This window comes from Lepisosteus platostomus, chromosome 12 (assembly GCF_059453375.1).
Source record: "Lepisosteus platostomus isolate fLepPlt1 chromosome 12, fLepPlt1.hap1, whole genome shotgun sequence".
Taxonomy (NCBI): Eukaryota; Metazoa; Chordata; class Actinopteri; order Semionotiformes; family Lepisosteidae; genus Lepisosteus; species Lepisosteus platostomus.
In genome coordinates, this window is record NC_142622.1 from 38,926,655 (window position 1) to 38,950,133 (window position 23,479).

General features: G+C 32.7%; 1 protein-coding gene across 5 annotated transcripts in view; it reads right to left on the reverse strand.

Moving 5' to 3' along the window:
- Positions 1-23,479, reverse strand: part of csmd3b (CUB and Sushi multiple domains 3b) — a 561,056-nt gene that overhangs the window by 264,696 nt on the left and 272,881 nt on the right. For all 5 annotated transcript variants that reach the window (XM_088601884.1, XM_088601883.1, XM_088601882.1 and 2 more), the window contains exon 6: positions 9,934-10,046. In XM_088601884.1, coding sequence (XP_088458010.1) covers positions 9,934-10,046 — 113 coding nt within the window. The remainder of the gene's footprint in view (positions 1-9,933; positions 10,047-23,479) is intronic.

A 23,479-nucleotide genomic window follows, 5' to 3' on the forward strand; every position in this document is an offset into this window, starting at 1 on the left:
ATTAATGGTCTACTTTTGTTGTTAATATTGATATGCCTTTTGGGGAATAACAGGATGTTGAATATATCTGATTGAAAGTTTTAGTTTATTATGTTCAGATTCTGAGACCTGGGTTTCTTGCAACAGGCATGTATCTGCTTTACGTTTTCCTAGATGATTTAGAATTTTAGGTCATTTTGCCGGTGAAGAAATGCCAAGTACTGTCTGTTCCCATTAACACATTTAAAAGAAGATGTATGTTTTAATTAGGTGTATTCTAATTTATTTTAAGCATTAATATATAGATATGTTTACAGTATATTTGCAATCATAACTATAAATGTTTTATGCTTATGCATACAATACTAAAATAAATAGTAATAATAAAATCAGATATAACAATGACACAGTTTTAGTCCAGATTGTACACATTTTAGTCCAGATAACAAAGAGGCTTTACTATATACACTATATTCACACATACTACAGTACATACACTGCTAAGATTTACACTGCATACTGTATCACATCTGAGCAGCATTTCCTTCCCTCCATATTACAAAAATGATAAAGAAGCCTGATCCAACATGAATTCTTTGATACCCTGACATACACAAAGACATTGACAAAAATGTCAAACATACAATACACAGACACTGCAGGACATATACTATAGACTCCTAATTCAGGGATGCTACTAATATAATTTTAGCAACATTTGTGCTGCTAGTATAAATAATATTGTATCTACACATAAATAGTACAGCATTCCAATATTAACTATTATAATATTAATTTTAATCTAGAGGTACCTCAGACTCATAATCTGCTTCTAACTATTTTTCTTAGAGATATACAGACAGAATATATATATATATGGTGAGTTCAAGAATTATTTATGCTACACTTTTTGAAGAGTTTTTTTACCAGACAAACTAAGTTATGTTCATTGACCCAGGAAATCGCTTTCTTCAGTTTTCCAGACTTGTAGAGGAGCATAAATGTATTTTTACAGTTTTACCAATAAACCAATTAAAACAAAAATCAATATTATTCTTCAGTAAATTGTCCCATAAAACATACAATAAAAACTCTCGCATGTTCTGGGACAAGTGAGCCTCAGAGATGATAAACATGTTTATCTCATCACCTGATCATTTTTGAAACATCATGACTGTATTTAGAATATGCTTCATCAATACAAAGTAACAGTGCATGAAAACTATCTGTAAGTTTACTACTGATGGGAAGGGAATGTATTAGATGGCCAATCCATCATTATGATCAAATTGCTTAATCTGATGTTTGAAAAATGATGTTGATAAGATGTATTAAAAGCAGAATAAAGAAAATAGTCACTTTTTATATCCCTGATTTAATACCTATATTTACAATATTGTGAACATGTTGTTAAAGCATGCTCTTATCTTGACCATGGCAGTACAAATATCTTATCCATGCTTTTATCCTGTCAGGGATAGATTACTGTAATACTATTGTATGACCTGCCACATTATTTAACATTGACAATCAGGTCAAGATTTGGCACCTTGTTTGTTAACAAGAAAAAGATATATGATCATATTTCACCTGTTCTATGTAGCCTTAAAGAGAATTTGTTTGAGAAAGAGTACAATTTAAAATTTTCCTGGTGCATAAGAAATCTCTCAATGGCTGTACAGGAAATAATTTGTCAGTCATTTTGATTCAACATATTTCTTCTAGAACTCTGAATTAATTGTCTCTAGAATGTTCTATCAAGTGTACAATTAGTCCCTTGCAATGTCTTGTCCTGTGACACTAAAATGTGCACTACAGTAAAAGGTTTAAGTCTTATTATGTACTGTATTTATATAATTGAGAAACTTTATTAACACCAGGAAGCTGAGGTAACTTGCTGAAGTAACATTTCAAATAGTGTCGCTTGATTAAATTGAAGGCTGTGTAAATAAACTTAGTAAATAAACCAGTACAATTCCTGTCAATTTATACAGTACATGTATGTATTATTCTCTAATCAGTATCCTTATGTCTGTGTCCAACAGAACCACAGCCCTGGCAATTTCAGAATCCTCAAAGACTTATGTTTTTAAAATTTGGTATTTATGTTCTAATGGTAATTTAGATTAATTAACTAAATTATTGTGCCATTAGGTCATTAGGAGGTCAAGAAGAATAGCAACCAGAAGAATCTGTGGCTTCCTAGGACCAGAAGAAATGATTTTCTCTATGATTAGTTTACAGGATCTAGATGGATTACAGAATATTCAATGTTTTATATTTATAATTTGTGCTTCTGTTTCTTTTATAATAGTATATTGAAAGGTAATTTATGAAATATTAAAGCATATCTAGATTCATGTAGAAAGGTATGTATCCAAGGATTTGATTAATCTTACAGCTTCCAAAATTTCTGGCGATTTGGGCAGACATAGTTTAAGTTCTTCTGATTGGGCCTTCGGCTAAGGAACTTAACATGAATTCTGAATTAATTTGAGGAGACATTAATGGAATCAATTAGATCCCAAGATCTGTTATTGACTATCCCTAATAATTTTGGAGAAAAATAGCCAATTCAAACTTTTGTAAGCTTTTACTGATCTTGAAGAATCTCTTGATATGTAATGTTTTTTTAGACTTTTAACTAGATACTATGGCCTAACAATACGGTATGTTCACATTCTGTGTAATATCTTTGCTTTGCACATTGAGTACCATTAAACCATTGCCAAGCCTTCTCATTCATTTAATTGTTTCTAAAATCTTGACAAGAGGCCTTGCCTCATCTTTATATGAGTTTCTTTATTCATCTAGAACATCCTTCTGCTCATTATTTCCAAATTGAACAAAGAACTAGACAAGCTATGTGGTATTGTCTTATAGTTGTAAAATATCTATTCTGTAGAACTTCGTGAAGACTTAGAACTCTTTAAATCATGCTTGACTGCAGTCATTTATAGAGATTATTCTCATAGAAAGAAGTATTGCTAAAACACATCGTTCAAGTGTAAGACCTAAATCTGCCTTAATAATGTATACAACCTTTCCTTTGTTTTCACCTAAAAACAAATTATTAAAATCTCAAATTAATTAAATTAAGATGTCACATCAGTAACAGTGTTTAGTTGGAATGACACACAGAAGAGATTACAAGAACCTGGACTGAAAATCTTGACTTCCATAGAAAAGCTAATTACTTGAAAAGTAAATTGAGTATCTGAAAATGCATAGAATTCTGCAGGCTGAATATTAAGGTATATAGTTTTTTTAAAATAATAAAAATATGATGTTACCATACTGCTTTTAAAAGCACAAACAACATAAATGTCTTTTGCAAACTGCATATTCCATTTGTCTGGTAGTAATCGTGGTAGTTTGAAATATAAAGGTATACTATGTTGGTCAAAAAATAGAATTTGTGCAACTCTTGCATATTTGAGTTCCTAAAACACATTAAATTTGGCTGTGATCCCTGCTATTTCAGGCAGAGTTCAGTCTGTTGATGGATGTTATCGCTCCCTTTTCCTCCTGCAGATTAACTTCAGGAAAAGTTTTCAAGGAGACATAGTCAGCCAATTCACTATTCTTGAAATATACACAGTGGATATCAAGTTGTACGTTTCCTGGTATGGCACATTTGAAGACTCTCTTTTTTATCCAAGTTCTGAACCACTGCAGCTACAATTTATACAATGGCATTGTTGGGTACATGGAAGAGAAAAGTTACACATAAGGATCTATTAGCAAATACCTTAATAGATTCTGTTTGCTGCAAAAGAATGGAGACTGAAATGCTCCAGTTAGAAACTAGATTTGCTGTTCACACGACCACGCATTTTAGTTTAATGGTTCATTTTTTATTTCACATTTTGTGCTGTGCTTATAAGTGTAGTGTCCAATGTAGAGTGAAATAAACATACAGTATTTGACAATACTTTCCAAAATTCTTATTTCCTAGCAGTTTAGTGTATCTTTTCTTCTTTTCCTTTAAATGCATTAATCAATTATTAGTGTATTAAACGTGTAAAAGTCATAGCTGCACTATTGGATATATTTAACAGTTTGGAAACAGTAAAGTTAAACATCTTTATGATAGGGAAATCATACAGTATATATTGAATTGGTTTAAGTAGGTTGAACTGCAGGGGACAAATACACAAATTAATGGACCTTTATGATTGTAGAAAAACAGATTTTTCTCATGGTACAATTATTTTGTATTTTACATATACTGTATATTAAAATCATACAATATTTAGCAAGCCCGACCTGTGTAGTTAATCTTTGGCTTTTGATACTTAATTACAAACAGAATCAGATGTTTCCTGCAAGTAATTAATCCTCTGATTTTATGGTATAATTAATTTTTGTAATGAATAATGAAATAATGAAACTTGCCCACCACTTGATTGTTTGCGTTAAAGTTATCAATAATAAGCTTTTCACAAATATTACATATGCTGTAAAAGTAAACATGCAAAAATAAGTGAAAACACAGCAATAAGTGAGTAAATGGAAAATTCCCCACAACACCATAAATAAAATTCTAACCAGGCAAAAATGTGTGTAAGTCAAATCCTTATCAAAAATGTTAAAAGTAACCATCATTAACCAAAAATATTTAGGAATCAAGCTATATTTTCTAGAGGTCTTGTGACGTCTTGTACCATATGGAGTCTATCAACAACAAAGAAAAGTCTTGCACAGATTTTGGTAGAACTTAAAGAAAACAGACTTTGAAAACAACTGGCACAAAATGCGCATTTGCATTCTGTATCATATGACTTATTAGAAATTATGAAAATTGAAGGTTTGATGAGAGTATTCTAAGAAATGCATCTTGTTTGCATTGAATAAAACCATGCTGTTCTTTACATCATGGCCAAATATTAAGAAATTATTTGGAAAACAAATAGAAATTATATATATATAACATATGCAATACGTAAAGCATGAAATAGACACACATGCACATTAACTAGAGCATGAACCTAAATGCAATTTTGATTTTAAGAAAAGTTAACATTTATTCTTTTTTATACCAAATGCAAAAACATTAATGTTTTAGTGTTGCAGTACTTCATAACCTCTTGCCTAGCTTCATCAAGATTTTGATAACACTTAAAGATATATGACAGATAACAGGAAGGTAAGAGTGAAATTTGATCAGGGCTTGCATATACAATTACTTTGATCCTGATTATACTGGTTATAATGACTGATGAAGTGTAATTTCTCCAATTGTTCTAACTACGAATGACTTGATGTCCTTACTGCATCAGCAGTGGATGGGAACAACATTTAATTGCAATCAAGGGCATTGACAGAATTTATCAATGTCAGCTACACTTACTGCAAAAGCCTTTCCAAATACTAATAATAATACTGAAGACTTAACAACAGGATGAAAAAGTGATATACCCTATCTAAAAGAAAATAAATATTTCCTCATCTTTGTGATATGTACTGTAGGTCTGTAGCTCAGATTTAGTGTAAATGTTGTAGATCCTATCAGTAGTTCAGAAAGGAAATATCAGTTAATCAAATTACATAATTACTTTTTTAGACACGTTGCTATAGTAATTTAAATGAGGAGTAGTCAACCACACATCTTCCAGTGCAAGCCATGAGAGAACTAAAATCCTTCTAACATTAATGATATTTTAATGCTTAAGACAAGATTGAGTTGAAGCCTCAACTTTCATTATAATGGAATAGAGGACAAAATAATGCACATTCCAGGTTTTGAAAATATACCTGGAATAACATGTCACCTTTCATCTGTTTAAAGTGTTTTATCAATAGGTCTGTCTTTTCTATTTAACTTCTTAGGACCTAAAGCCCTCGAGCCCTCCAGAGGCCATTTCTGCCTGGAATGATGTGCACTTCAAACATGCATTATCTTGGAAAATATAGGTGGTACAGGCCGGGTTGAGGCCTTGAATTCAAGTTAAATTAAAATACAGAATACAATATAAAATACTTGATTGTAAATCAAGGGTGAACAGCTCCTATCCTGGAGGTCAAGTGTATCTTTTGGTTTTCATTCTAACTCAGCTCTTAGCAAGCTAGTTTAACTGGACCAATCTATGAACTTCTCCTAAGTGTTCCTGCTTTATAGATATTTTGAAAACTTATAAATGTAACAACTCTCCAGTAGCAGGATTATAAAACCTTGGTTTTGTAAAACATATTTGTTTCTTGCAGTTGTAGTCCTCCTTTTTAAGCATATTTATAGATTTAAAATATTTTGCAAAAGAAGGGGATTGAGTATTTGTTTAAGTGCCTTTTTCTTCTGTTTACTTTATACATGAGTCCTGATTTACACTACTGAATGTTATTGTATAACCGAAAGGTAAAAAGGAAAGTAGGCAAAATAGATACAGCCCTAAAAAATAACTTTTTAAAAAAGTGAAAAGAAAAGACAGCTCCTTTTCTTCATACATAACCTAACAGTTCCAGTGTAAGCTTCCTTTTCCACCCCTACCTCCTCATTTCCAATCCCTTTATATCACAATATGTCCTTTCCTGTTCAATGCACAATGTTTCTTCTCTTCACTGTCCAACATCTTGTGTTTGCTCACTTTCCTCCTATACAATCTCAATAAAATAAAATACTGAAGCATATCAGCTTAGCAGCATCCATGATAATGCTCCAGGCCCTCTTCATACTCCCACCTGTCAAGAGTATCAACTTGTAGATTCCATGATTCATATGTTTACCAGCTACAATTAATGCATCTTGTGTTCATTTGCTTAATGTATATTTGTCGTATTACACTAATTGTTGTGAATTTTAGGTTTCTTGAGAAATCAATAGCAGTAGATGAATCGGTAATTCAAATAACAAATGCTTAGTTTGTGTGTCCACTAACTCTTATTCATTTTAGCTCTTAAGCTTCCATCCTACACCAGGTGTAGAAATATATTTTGGAAACACAATGGGGGGTATTTGTCAAGCTGGCACCAAAATGGTAAGACATTGCACAGTGCTGCATTTTTTAGGGCACACCAAACTTAAAATAAAATAATTCTTAACAGTGCAATTTTCCTATTAGCACAGCCGGTGTTGCTGAGTAATGGAATCAGTGCATCAACTCCACCCGCAAAATTTGCTTTCATTTTTGTAACAAAGGAAAGATAGTTGACAGCTGTCACTTACAAAAATATCAGTTCTAAGATACAGAAGATATTTTAATAACAAAATGGTACAGTCTACATATACTGTATACAGTATGTATACAGTATGTATACTGTATACAGTACATACAGTATATAAATATATGCATTTGTTATTTTTTGCAATATTTCAGAAATTAACACATTTGTTTTATTAAAAAAATCTAAATTTAACTGGAATAATTTTTGAGGGTTGAACACAGTCATGGCAATTAGCATTTTGCTACCTCATACTTCCCAGATCCAGACTAAGAAGACTATCTGCCTAATCATGTTGGGGATTTATTTGTTTACTCTCAATCATCCTGTTTTCCTGTCTACCACCCTGTGCTCTCACTAGAATAAACATCTTCAAGATAACAAATGTTTTTTTATTATGTATTAACTGTTTTTTGTATTTTTATGTATTATTTTTTATTGTATTATTTACTAACATACCAGTTATTTCTGAAAAAGTAATACATCAGTATTACAACAATAATAAATAAATGATATTAAAGGAAAATGTTATTAATATTATTTTGTATTTTTCATTTCCCTAGTTATTTCTATATTTGTCTTTTTTTTTAGTTAAAATACACAGTTAATCTTGTACATTATATATATATATTTATAAGCTGTACACATAGCATAGCTATTGTATGACTATTTGTGACTCTTTTTAGTTGCATGATTTTGTTTTTCTCTTTATCTGGCAGTTCTTTCCTGATAGTGATAGAATCTGTATAATTGCAGTAAACAGAGACAAAAGCTTTGCTAAAAGAATTTCAAATTGAATAAATCCAATAAAACTTCCAACACTTCAACTTCAAGTTTAGGTACAGTAACACATTTTAGTGTCTATCTTATTCATTATTTCAATTCCTTTGCATTATAGATTATGATTTGTAATAAAAAGGGAAAGGCTTTTGGTTAAAAAAAAGCACAAAGTAAATGAGAAAAAACAACACCTACAATATTTTCATGTACCTCCCTATTTAACCTTGATGACCTCTTTACATACTGTAAATTTGACTGAAGGTAGCAAAAATATTACATTTCTGAAAGGTTACTTTGGGTTCAAACTGACAATGAAAGAAACAGCAGTATAATATTATAATATAATGTTATACTTAAATTTGGTTGATATCATTTATATACATTACTCAGTCCACTATTTAGAGCAATATATCAATATGTTTAAGTCAATTGCACCCAGTTTCAGCTCAAAACTTAATTTTTTTCTTCAATTGCAGTTCTGGCTTTCCCAATCAGGACCACCAGGATCCCCCACTTAATCTGGTCTGGCCAAGTAAAAGCCTAGGTCACTACCACATACTGTGTACAGTGAATCCCCTACAGCCTGTAAAAAGCTCTACTTAAATTAAATTATGATCTGTGTAAATGTATTAATAATAAATTTAAGAACATATTATTTCCTTTCAGTCTAAATGAGCTGGACACAACATAACCCTGGTGGCTTTTAAGAACATAAATGCCTTCTTGGAACTCACTTCCATTTAAAGAAAACTTCCATATCCATTGTGCTGCACTAAAAAATAAAGGCCTTCATTAACAAAAGCACCTGTTTTTTACTGTTTTGTCAAAAGTTCAATGGAGACCACTAGCATTTCTTATGTGCAATTGATATTCCATAGAATTTTTACAACCATTATATATCTCCGTTTGTTCCTTTAAAGCAGTAATATTAATTAAAAATGAGCCTTATTACTTAATTAATATAGCTTCAGCTGTTCATTTTAATAGTACCATGAATCCTTTTCTAAAACCTAAGAAGGTTTCACTTTATTTGCACAAAGGCACAATTTGTAAGGGTAGGCAAACTTTTCACATTTCACCCAAACCTTCAACAGTTTAGAAAGTGTCACTGTAAATAGAATAAAATTTGAGTTTATGGTAAATGTGCATCAGAGTGATTTCACAAGCACACACATATAGACACAGCAAGGCATATTCTTATGAGCATAATATCACAATTCTTCCAAATTAATTTAATTAAGAACTAATAGCCAGAGATGTCAAGAAAATGTTGTTTTATTCTTCACATGTTATCAGACATTGAATACTTTAGTAATAGTTTTGAGGAGTTAACAGTTTTTAATGTTTATTAATGTTGTTGACATCAAATGGTTTTTGATAAGAAGGTACAAAAATCACTGCAAAGTTATGATGGTTTCATAAAAACACTATTGAAGATTCATTGAAAGGCTTGCATTTATGTAGATCATTTCTATATGATTTTATTATTCTAACAAAGGACAAACTTTTGATGTATTGAAAAATTGAACTGGTTATAAAAAGCTGCATCTGAGTTGAGAGTAAAAATGCAGCTCAATTGTTTGACCTTGTCATATTGCACATGTAATTCTTGCCTGAATATCTAGAGCTACCACAAATTCCAATGACTTGGTTGGACATTTCTTTACAGTATCTGGCTTTAATTCTTAATTGAACAGATATTTAAAAAGGGCAGGATGACAAACTCATCAGTGTTGCACATTTCAATTTTTTCCACAAATGCATCAAGTGAACAGAAGCATCACATAAAATCTATGACCACTGACATGCAAGTAACAGAATTTTGTAAATATCCAGAAAGGTTTAGCATCATTGAGCTAAACCTAACTGGACTTAGAATTTATCAACTTTCCCATACAGTATGCTTCCTTATTTCCTATTAAAATATTAATTGATGTATAGAATCTTTCTGTTACATTTTATATTATGTTTTATATGAACTGTTGTAAGGGGCAGTTAAAGGACATTTATACTTACCTTGGTATTGGGCACTAAATCCTCTGTATCGGTGGTTGCTATCAGTTACAAAATGGAGCCTCAGCCAGTTTTTGTTGCTTACAATAGGTGATGGTACATTCATTCCAGATAACCTGCAACCAAAAAAAATCTTCATCATTCCAAAGTTTATATTCATTAAGAACTTAGCCCTTGCTAAGCAATATAATTATGAGATGTTCATTTTACATATCTATCCAACTTAAGTGGGGTTTTACTTTCCAACTTAAATAATGCATTCAGGAGAAACAACTTTTCCTTTTTTATTTAAAATGTCACAAGCGTCTTTTGCTGTAACATATTAAATAGAAGGGACAGCATCATGGCGCAGTAGCTAGCATTGCTACCTCGAAGCACTGGGGTCCTGGGTTCAATTCACTTCCAGACCCTGTGTGCTATCTGTGTACTGTTTGCATGTTTTCCTGCAGGTACTCTGGTTTCCTCCCACAGTCCAAAACACATACAGTACTGGTTCTGTATGTAGGTTAAATGGCTTCTGGGAACACTGGCCCTGATGTTTGTGTGTGGGTGGTTTTGTCTGTGTGTGCCCAGTGATGGATTGGTGTCCTGTCCAGGATGTATCATGTACTGTATTGCTTCCATTGCTTGCCTGGGTAGGCTATGGATCCCAATTGGCTCTGTTTTGAATAAAACAGTTAGAAATGGTTGATGAACATTAAATAGAACCTTTTTAGAAAAAATATACTGTACCTTACATCTACAGTTTATGATTTGCATGAGACTTACAAAACAAATATAGTTTGAAATGCTTTAATTTTCTTTGAAAAATCTGACAGAATTGTATGATTTTTGAGCGGTTTACAATTGTAAAAATGCTAAATACAAGATGAGAGAATTTTACTGTGTGTGATAACATTGTCATTATGAACTTAAGCCCATACACTTTGCCTTTGGCATGCATGTTGCTTTCACTGTTACATTGGACATGTGACCAAACGCCACAGTCACATTTCTTCTTTTTTTATCTGAAACGTTTCAAACTGCAGAACAAAGACAGTTGAAATCTGGAAGGTGCAGTTAGACCTTTAGTAAAATTCTCAGGAAAAAAAGGGTTGGAAAGTAATTATTTACATTTTTACATGCTTAGCTACAGATCCAGCCATTCAGAATGTGTAAAGGGTGCTGTGGTAGTTTGCGGTCCAGCTGCACGAGACTGCGGGAGACCGTAGCGATTTAGAAATTTTCACCTGTGTGAGTGCACTACTTCAGAAAACCGCCAGGTGGAGCCATGAAAGCTTAACATGGCATGTGGAGAATTTGGGCTATCACCAGAAAACACCCAGTTTCGAAACCCGGTCAATGCTTAGGGACAATCTTTTTCCAATCATAGAATTTAAATTGTATACTGTTTAGACTTTTATTTTAAACTGTCATTATACTGGAGCTTGTGAACGTGATGTCCCTCTTTCAGGTTTACATCCACCTAGAGGAAATCCAGAGGTCAATTTTGATAGCAGAACATAACAGTTCTGTAATGTAATACATACCTAATGTACGCACTGTAGATGGTAGTGATAGCTAAATATGAATACGTACACAGCAGGAATCCACCCTCTTCATGGTGACTTATGGTGGATTATGGTTTTAACGTGTTTGTACAGGCATTATGCACAGTTTATATACTACACTTCATAAAAATTTACTGTATAATTACTGTTACTGTTATGTTACTTTTATCCTTTTCTAAGAATACCTAGTCAGAACACCACTTGCTGTTATTGTAAAAAAAGTTTTTTTTTTGTGAAATTAGTATGGAATCGTGTAACTAAGCAGCTAAAATATCACAAGTTTTATTGTTTAAAAACAATAATGGCAAGTTTTCGAGGTGAGATCGGGGAGCATTAGACCAAATGGAAGAATGGGTTCCTCTTTTTTGTAACCTTTCTTATTTTCTTAGGAGTTTTGAAGGAAGGAGGAAGATTTAACAACTACACTACAATGTTTCCCTCCACTGTGAGTGACTAATGTACAGTAAAAAATCTAAGCTATCTTTTTTCTAGGCTATACATAACTCAGTACTATGCACATTTCCATTAGATTAAATATTCTGCTTAGATGTGATAAGCAATAATTTTATTAAATGATGTATGCTACCCACCAAATAAATTACTTCAGAACATAATAAAAATATTGAAATGTATATTGCCTAGTAATCAGAAATGTGCATACATCCTTGACAAACCAAAGATAAAATGAAAATATCTCATGTTAAACGTTATATTGATGAATTACAGTATGCAAGATATTGAAATACTGTATGAATAAAATAGTTCCTTAAAGAAATATTGAGTTAATGTTTTCTTTCAGCCTTTTTAATGTATATAGACTGACTCAGGAACTGACAAAGTAACAGTTTATGACCATTACATTTTAAAGAAATGTAAATCAACAAAACATTACTGTAAATGTGAAAGTCATATTGCAGTATTAGCACATGTAATGAGTACTTTATTCATTCTAAAATGATGCCAAGCCTAAGTAACATAATTATAAAGTCACACATGGCAATAGAAAAAAGAAAGGTCTTAATCTGACTGACCAAGGTGATTAAACTATCTGTGAATGACAATATAATACCCAGAAGAAAAGGCTTACTCTGATTTTTATGTGAGGCAGGTGTCAGATATAAGTTTGATAGTAGAAAAACAGCACAGGGAACTATAGTCCCTTGGGGTGGAAAAGATAATTGATTATGAATGTCAGTCAAATCCTAGCCTTTCTAGCTCCTTGTGTCATTGAAAAATAAGACACCAACCAAGCAAGACTCAGCTGAAAATATTTACAAATTTTAACAGTACTACATACACAGAGGGCAAACAGAACCAGGAGGAGAAGAAATAGTAAGAGCAACTTAACAGAGACATCATAGTCATAAGAATTTTCCAACCTGGTCACACAGTGAGCGTTATCATAATAGCATCTTTCCAATGACCCTGAAACATTATTCAAATAATATTTTCTTATATTTCCTCCCCTGCAGTCATACCAATGTAAGTCTGTGGAAAGGCTTCCTGAAATGGACATTTCCAGCAACTAAAATGCAGTTGTGGTTTCACTTATTTGGCACTGTTTGCACACTGTATTAATATGTACTGTATCTCCTCATGAATTATCCACCCTTGGAAATCAAATATTTATCAGTGATCTACCACATATTGTCCATTTTATACAATTAGAATTGACGAAACTCATTGGTTTATTGACTTTCATGGTGATCATAAGAAAACTAAACCTATAAAACCAAATAAAGTCTCATTCCTGAAATATAATTTAAATATGTCATCGCATTTATCCTATAATACTGTCATCCTGATCATCCCTATTATTATAGCAACAGAGAAATACAAAGAATGCTCTATGAAATCTACAACAAAAATATGGATTACTGTGGTTTCTGAACCATTGATGACATTGTTTTCAAAATATTGACATTGTTTTTCAAAATCCTTTCAAAACATAATTCATTGTGTCTTCTTTAATGTTAGGCTAATAGAGATCAGTGCATTGTGCTCTTATTTATGCAGCTTGATTTTAATTGTGATGTGTATTCTTTCCTATTATTTCTAATTATTCATTAGAATCTGTATTTTAAGGCATATCCCAAATTTAGCACCACACTCGTAATTTCTATTTATACAAGTTTATATTTTAAGAGATGTCAAAGCAGACAGTTCCTTAAGTGAATTTCCTTAAGTGAATTTTTATTGCATGGAGCCATGCTGTAGTACAAAGTATTATATTCTGAATGGAACATGAAATATTTAAATGATTGGGTTTCATTTGTGATGACTAAACCATCCATTTTTAAACCACCATTTGTAAAACAAAATGAACAAAACCTTGTAAGATTCCTTAGCAAAAACAAATGAAAAGGCAATATGTACAAGAAAGCAAACCACCAATCCATCTTCTAACTTCTTTATCCAATTTAGGGTTGTGGGGAGCAATTGGCAAGTAATGTGCACAAGGCAAAGCAGTGGGTCTTTGGACTGGTAGGAAACCAGAGTGCGCAGGAGACCCACAAAAACATGGGACAAACATGAAATCTCCATACAGACAGCACCCCATGCTTGGAACTGAACCTGGGGCCCCAATGCTGTAAAGCTGCAATACTAAACTCTGTGCCACAATGCCACCCACAAAAGGCTAATAAATCTTTAATTTCCCCATAATTCAGACAGTTAATGAGGAGAAATCTCTAACCACATTGTGGAAGCAGCAGTTAAAATCTTATCTTGTCAGAGGTTTCTCAAGAGCTCTGAATAAGTGTTTCTTAGCATTACTGCAGAACAAACCATACAATGTAACTATTATGACAAATATGTAAGAAAATATTATCTGAGTAACTTTTCCAGGTGTGTGAAACGGTTTTATCATGACAATGTTCTGAAATGTTTTCAGGAAATGTTAGAAACACGTCCTGAGGAAGTAGAAGACCTCAAGCTGAAGGAAATAACCAATACATTCTCTTTGATTCCCAAACCATCATAAGAGCTTTTTTTTTCTCTTTTTCTCTTTCCATAAACACTTCTGTGATAGTTTTCCATAAATAAATTGCACGTTTACTGATTATAGGACATTTTCTAATTGTGTATCCTCTGCAGCTGCAGGATGTGCATTGCAGAAATACAAAGTAGTAAATGTAATTAAATCTGAAGGCACAATATTTTAAGGGACGTTAAAGAGTCTCATTTCACTATATCATGACATTCAGTTGTCTTTCCTAATATTATTTATCTAACATTCATGAACACTGAAAAAGATTTTCTATTTGTAGATCAAGTCTCCCCATTCTTTATGAAAATCAGTGCTTTAAAAGAACTAGGGCAAACTGATGCATGATTAATGATAGATGGTTGTTTCAGCATAACAGTCCGCAAATTTATTATAAGTCTTATATTTAATCACAATAACACATATGTATTGGCACCTGTCTTGTTGATGAAAGAGGGAAAACAACATCATGAACCCTTAAATAAGGTGAAATGAATTTAGATCACAACAATATAGAATGAGGAGCATATGCTGTATTGCATCCACATTATATAATCAATTAAGTTTAGATTTATTTTTCAGTTCCAAATGGATAAAAGCCAAAATGTTGCACCCCACAATAATAGACATAAATGTTTTCTATGGGTCATGTGGTCATTGTTTGGATGCACTGCAGCTAATGGTGCAAGCAAGCAAGCCTAGATCTCTGGTGATATTGGAAGCCTGAATAAAAGGTGTACTGTAGGTACTGTATATGCATCTAAAACCATCCCCTACCTAACAATATCTATGGTATTTAGTTCAGGTGGGTACACCTGAAGAAGGCTCCACGGCCGAAACGTTGTGTTCTCTTTCTTCTTTTTTTTTCAGCATGGAATAAACCTATTACTTGTTCCTTTGCAGCATATCTATGGTATGACTTCTTAACCATAATCATCTTTGGTGCAGTGCACCTGTTAAAAAATATTACTGCTTTATAGCACACCAGCTGACACAGTTGTGCTTTCCTAACAGTTGATCTGCCTTAATCGTTCACCTCTTAATGAAGATTGACAGAAAAAAATACTCCCTCATTAGGCTATGGTATACTCTACCGCCCCAAGAAAAAACTGGATTGTATCTCTTTTCCTCAACATTCTCAGTTCAATGTATGCCAGAAAGGCAACTCATCAATCATGGGGAACTACAAAAGATGAATAGGAGGCTGCTAGAAAGCAGTGAATGTCACTCCATCAAAGTGATGTTTTGAAAGTAAGTAATCAGTGCTCTCCACAAGCTTTTCTTCAGTGGCAAGGTGCTTTGCTATTTTAAAGGTCCCTTTTTATAGTTATGTATTATTTATTATGACTAGAAATTATTTTTCTATATCAAATACATTGATGGTTGAAGCCACCATTTAACAGAAAACGCTAAATCCATTTTCTGAATTTTTATGTGTCCCATGGGGATTAGACCTCATTTGGAAGATACAGTATGTCTGTATGCAACAAGAAGAGAATGCTTGAAAATGTTGGAAACAGCTGAACATTTGGAACGTCGGACAAATCCAACAATGTTTACATTCATGTTTAAGTGAGTGCAAAAGTTACACTTAGGAATAATAGCACCCCGGAGTTACAGTAGGTGTATTGAGAATGCTATTGAGTTTTGAAATCATAGTAAATTTGACTTCTAAACTCCTTCTAAACTTATTTGTTTGTAACTTTCACATCTTATACTTCAGGACTTAAACTATAATTCAAGAATTATGAACACCTGCTTTAATTTGTCAGATACACAGGTATCAGTTTTCCTAACTTTTCTGTGTGCACTAGAGGGCTTTATAGTGTAACAAATGGTGGATGGCCCTGACAAAATACTCTTGGAATAAAATGTACATGGTACTCATTTCTCTTAGACTTCTACTGGAGTCATAGTGGTTATCTGAGCTGAACAACTATTGCCAATTCCAATGCATGGATATTTAAAAAATGTTGTTTTTTTAAGTACAGCACAGATATGTTGTCATTTTATGCTAAATATCAATTAATATTAGCATGGGAAAATGAATACAAATAATTACATATCTGTTGTACTGTATCACTATATGCCCATCATCTACAGCATGGCTGTTTTAATACAGTAAAATTGACAAATAAACACCTTCGCTTATTCAGCAGAAATAGTGTATTACAATAAAGAAAATGATACCTGAGTTGAAACTATATCTCTGAAATAAAAGCTAAACTAACAGTTTAGAACAATCTGATGAGTGTTTTAATGGTTTCCATCACTTTCAGCAGTGATACCAGTTTTCTACCCTTGGTACTGTAGGACTTTATATTGTATCTCAGAACACACTCTTTTTAACAGTTCTTAGAGTTAAAATCTTCTAAGCTGTGATAATTCTATAAAGCATACAGAACTTTTTTTTCCCCAAATCTAGGAAGTATTTTCTGTATATTCATCCTCAGTTTCACTTGTTTCATTAAAACCTAATAGCTTAGGGAGTGGACTGTGAGAATTTTCTCTAAAGAATTTTCAATTTGAAATCTATCCAACGAAACAAACTAATGTGTTCTGGCAGTCTCAGTTGTGCACTCCTCTTTACACATTTCCAAATAACATAAAACACCACATAAAAGGTTCCTTAATAGGCCAATTGAATTAGCCCGCATCTAGCTGGCCAGAAGTTCAACAATCACTATGTATTAGAGGCCCCTGCCTTAGGGTGCAGGCTGTAGCTAGCTTTTGTACTATTTATTCAATGTTTCTTAAGCACTTTAAAACTTACAAGTAATTCACTAACATTTCAAATGTGCCTTATTAAAGATATTTCTATTGCAATTTTCGCAGCACTCTGGCTCGGAATACGAACTTCGGGGTAATTCCATATACATGTTTCTTCTCAGGATTAAAAAAAAAACCTTTTTTCTTAAGTCCAGAAGTAAACAAAATACTGTCAGGCGCAATGTTTTCCAAACAGTGTTTTTTTTTATTTTTTATTCCCAGACACACTTTTCCAACCTCTTAGATAAGACAGATGTGTCATTTCTGACATTACCTTCTTGCCTACAGCACAGATCACTCGGAAAATGTGAGTGGACTGTTCATATTCAGGTGTCAGAGCACTAGCTAGAAATAGCTTCTTTACATTAAAGTCATACTTGGCAAAACACCAGGGTCTCCATTTTATGTATCAGAAGGCGTCACATAAAGTCAATACCACATTGAATAAACGAATGGATCCACCAAAATAACCAAAGACAAAGACCACAATACGCTTTTATCTGGTAAACGTAATTAATGTGTAGCCTGGACTTTCCCCATTTTTAATGTCACAGTTTTATACATGGGCAATTGCTGTATCTCTTCAGGCTTTCTTTATTATTCACATTTGATATTAAGTAAGAGGAACTAACCCATTTTTCTTTATAAAAACAATCTAATGAAATTCCGAGTGCACAAAGAAAGAAAAAGAAGCAGGCTCTATAGAATTGTAAGGCAGCGTGTTTTCTAATAAATATTTAAAGTCAAACAGTCCACAGCGCAGAAATTTCCCACATCAAAAAGTGTAGTAATATTTCATAGTATTCAACAAAGAATTCAACATAAAAAGGCTTAATGCATGTTTTAAATTTAGTGTCGCTGGAATCTAAAGCCTGAATAAATAAAATATTTCACAGTTAAAAGTTAAGTTTGAAGTAGGAGGGTGACAACAATAATAAGCTAGCTCTAAAGATGTCTGTTATAGTATTATAATTATGCATTTGGAATGCATCCTTAAGACATATTATGAAATGTCTCTTGTATTCTTTAAGAAGGCTAGTCAGTGTATATTTTTGATCAGGAAGTTGAAAGGGTTTGGAGAGAGTCAAAAATGTTTTAGGGAGGGTTAATGGAATGTTTGTAGAAAGTATACTTACTTTTGATATCTCAGTGTGGTAACCTCAACATTAGGAGTAAAAGGAAACTGGCCAGAATTGTTAATATAGTAGTAAAATACAATAATGTTATTTTACTATAATATATTTCATATTATAGTAAAATTATATAGTATAAAAGTATAAATCTCAGTTTATCATTGACGACCTCTCCCACCCTCCTTATTCCCATTTTCAACTGCTACTGTACCTTCAGAGAGGCGTTTTAGAATGCCTATGGCCAAGAAAATTGTATACATGAAATCTCTTGTTCATTGTGCAATCCGTATATGAAATGCAGCTAAACAATTCCAAAAGTTTCCAATATGAAGCTACCAGATTAGTGTAATGGTAGTGTAATATGGATATATACAGTATGTACAGTATATGCACTGTTGAATGATTAGGACTATTGTTTTTAATGTGTATTTATTCATTTTTTGGTAGTTTTCACCCTTTAGATGGATAAAAAGTTAGTAAAATTACTGCCAAGATAATCACCGTGACTTTGAATATGTATTGGAAAAGATGCTTCCTTACAATTTTACTTACAAAGTCTATTTTTTCTTTCTTTGTGAAATGGAGCCAGAAAATAAAATATATTCAATCAATGGAAATTAAAGTCACTGGAACCATGCTTGGAAATGTAACCACAACTTTTGAACAATGAGATTTTGTTTTGCTATTTTAATAAAAGATTATTTGTTTCATTTTAATTCAAAATCACATACACCTGCTCATTGAAAATCTTCTTCACGTCTTATGAACTCTAAGAAGTCACAATTTGAATAATTGTCTGCAACACAACAAGAAAGCAACTCGAATTGGAATCATTGATCAGAGTGAAATGTTTTTGCTGAGTTCAGTTATTTCAAAATACTTCCTGCGTTTACACAGTCAATATAAAACACTAGTCATTGCTTAAAGAGAAAGTTTAATGGAAGTATTGTCTTTTTGTTTGCACATTTATCTAGCACTGTTTAATAATGCTATCAAAGAACACACTAAAATCCATTTTTCATTTTTAAATACCTAACAAAATGCACTGTTTTATATATTATCTATACTTACAACACGATAAAATAATGCTTTCTGAAATGGCTTGTTAAAGATCAGCATTTCTCACTTTATGCAGCACTAGTACTTGAATGGATGGCATCTAAGGAAAAGCAGCTGGTTGCTGAAACTTGATTTATGTATGGAAAAGGAGGCAGCAATCTTCCCTCTAGAACAGGATTTCAATGTCAAAACAATCTTCCACGGTACACTATTGTGTTTAGATGGAAAATTAAATGAAGGTTCTGAGTGAATGTCATTAAAAATCCCATGGTATTTTTTGTGAGAGTGGGGAATTTTACCCCAGGATCCTGGATGAATTCCAATTTGGGTTTCCACAATGTGGCTTACTAATCTATCTCATCTACTATATACTGTAAGTTTGGTTATGGTGCAGAATGGCACCAGGAGATGTGTTTTTCTTTCTGTGAAGGTTAAAGCGAGTTGCCTCCAACATGCAACTTTAAATCCTTTGGGATGAACGTGCAATATAAATGACAAAGAAATAATATTACTATCATTGTTTGTTTGAAGTACAGTATGGCACTGAAAGGGAGACTAAACTTGAAGAAGCTACTTATGAAAACAATTGAAAGTTTAATCTTGACTCATCACATTCCTCTAGACAATGTATAAGAACAGTAAAAAAAGTTTACTGATATATATATATAAGAGTTTAGGATATACAGTACCTGTACAGTAAAACATTTGATAAAGGGAAACTATGCTATATTGGTATATTCATGTTATATCACTTATTAGACAATGTCATGTAGAATTGCAGTCAGCATACAATAAAAGACACATTGCTGTTTTGGAATTAGTTTAAACAATGGTGATCAGGGATATTTCCAGGTTTAAAGAATACTATACAGAGATTACAAAGGTTAATGTAACTAAAGCTCTATTTTCATGAACTCAGTATTAAGGGAATTAAGACAAAATGCTTAGAAATGAAAGCTACAGTATATCCTTTTTTACAAAGTGCATTTCAGAATGAAAACAGGAAGAGCATTTTTTCACAATGGAGTGTTAGAGTCAGAAAAAAGATACCCAGTAATGTTATTGAATCTGAATCCCTGGGATCATTCAAGAAAATGACTGATTGCTATCCTTGGTGAATCAGCTATCAAGCTATGCAGGCTGAATGGTCTCATATCATTTGTAACTCTTCTACTGTATGATCACATGCACTTATTCTAGTAAAAGTAGCCTCTGAAAAGATGCCTCACAGCTGGTTAAATTACTATGCTTGATTTCTGTCTGTTTTCATGTCTCAAAAGTCTTTTTCAGCTTCATGCTATGCTTATCTGTGCCTGTACATGTTTTATTATTATGCTTTTGTATCTTTTTCAATAGCTACTGTATTCTTAAGGCAACAGCTATTCATAGTGGAAATTATTAGTGGAAATGTATTAGGGAATACACTTTTTCCTTCTGTACAGTATTTTTTCTATAAAAACAATAGAAACAAATGTGTATGGTTATGGTTATTTTTTGGGCTGGGCATAGAATCGCATTTAGGGTTAAAGTTAAGATAAAGGTTTGGAGTATGTTTACTCAGACCATGTCTCTGTAGTTCTTATCTGTTTTACAGTAGTAAAACTGATACACCAAATTTCATATGCAAAATGTCAAAAGACAAACACCTTTCAAATTCAAAAACTTAAATATATGTGCTATTGATCAATGCAAAGAGATGGCATAGTGCACCTAAGGTATCTGCTGATTATGTTTATTACTCACTTTACACAAAAATTGGTAGAAACATTGAAATGAGAAGCTTTTAATTTTAGAGGTTTAATTTTTTCAGGAGAGAGGTATCCTGAGAAATTGCTTGAATTTCAGTAATCAAGAAAGTCCATCCAATATTGATGTTTTGCTAGTATATTAAATTACTTACTAAATTAAAGCTTCTCACATCTGGTTTTCAGATAATTTGTTACACAGATTCGGGGAAAGTTGTTTATGGGGTGGAGACCTTGGCAATTCAATTATTGAACTGGAAAATCAGAACTGAATTACACGATTCATTAAGGTATCACTTTTTTTTCTTTAGCACTTGTTAATAAGACAAATACAATTACTTGAAATTTGTGTTTAAAGAAAATTACAGTCTTATCATAACCTGAACACATCTTTAATTAGATCAACTTCTAATATTTTTCAGTACAAGATAATGAGCTTCACATTCCATGTGCAGGTACAGTGTATTTTTCAAATACCTTCAGTGTTTTGGAGATGGAACAGCCATCATGCAATTTTATTAACAGGCAACATCCAGTCCATAGACTACAAGTGAGATTCAGAGTTTAATATCACATTATGATATACAAATCAGCTTCTTACAAAAAATGTATCATGAATCTTTAATCTGCCACCTGACACAGCTATGAAATATAGAAAACATATTTCAAGGCTTTATTTCTCTCTTTCAGTAGAAAAAAGACATCTGGCAGTCGGCAATGCTACTTGGGGCAAAATAACTGATTTTATGTTCTCAATTACATACTGTTGAACTTATAAAGTAGCAAACTACATTAACTGCCTACAGTGCCAAAGGTATGCTGTTGGTACATGGCATTAAGTGACTTAACTTTCCATTCGTAATGCACAAAAAACATACATTTCATGTGAAATCCACAATAAATTTTCACCCAAGGTGTCTGAACAAAAAATTGTCTTCCAATGACTGGAATTCAAAGGGTTGTCTTTTGTAGCAATCAGGGAATTTTTCCTCATGTGCCTCAGCAGGAATGGATTTCAGAGATGAAAATGCCTTCCTGAATGACAAATTCTAAACTTTTAAAGAGATCTTAGATTAGTTAGATTATACTGTATTGTCTAAATTTTAACTAAACATATCACAAATACGTCAGTAAAATAAGGTCACAGGCAAAAAGTGTTTTCTGCATCCACAGTACTATCCATTGCTTTGGTGTTAATTTCATCTAATTATTACTCTCTGTTTCTCTTTATAGAGTTTCAGAATTATTCTGGGATAGTTTTACAGAACAGAAGTGTTTTTTTTCCCCAATGTAAAAAAGTGCATTCAATAAAATCCCTGAAGTGGACAGTTCAATAAATATCTACTTCAAAGGAACTTGTAGCATGATTACTATAGACAATGATGTACTTTATTAGTCACATCTTTTAAGTAATTGAAGTCTGCAATGCACATACTGTAAGCTGCAAAACAAAAAAAGTATCAAAACTTGTAACACATTAAAAAGACTAAATTTAAGTAAGAATATTATCATTGCACAAAACTTCAATTACATGCAAGTCTCATTCAAAGCAAGACACACATATTTAACATTCCAGTGTAAATCTTTGTGGTACAGATTGAATTAACTCTTTGGCATTCTGCTTTGGAGAACCTCTGTATGCCCTTGAACTGATTGGATTTCTTTATTTCACACTATACGCCAACATTTATAGTTGTTGACAGCCTGCAATTAGCTATCCCAGCCTGTCTGGGCAGTAAGCTCCTAAAGTTCATTTGGAAAAGTTATCTTCTGGCACAGGCTCATTGTTATTAATGACCCAGTAGACTGGTAGTCAGGTCATATTGCCTATGACATATGGTATACTAATTGCAAATTTCTGCTAGTTTTAAAAAAAGTATGTTTACAACCACCTCTGTGCTTGGAAGACAGATATACTGTGGCCTACACAGGGGGAAAAATCATGATCAGAAAGCCAAAGTAGATTTGACTTGAAGGAATACAAGTGATTTACTGTAAGAGCCACAATTATTTTGGACCAAGACACATTATGTTATGTCCATACTGCTTTAACCACTGACTGAACAATGTTAAAAGGGTGCAATAGGTCATAAAACAGTTCAGTGCAGTTTTGAAATAATTTCATTAATAGACAGTCATCAGGAGAGCAAAGCAGACACTGTGGTCCAATGTGTTTTAAAACACAACCATTTTCCAGGGCCTTTAATAACCTAAGCACAATCCAGGCTAACCTCTTGTACTACCATAACAGCCATCTTTAGGACAAGGACATACAGTATCTAAACACATGTACAGGAACAGGGCATA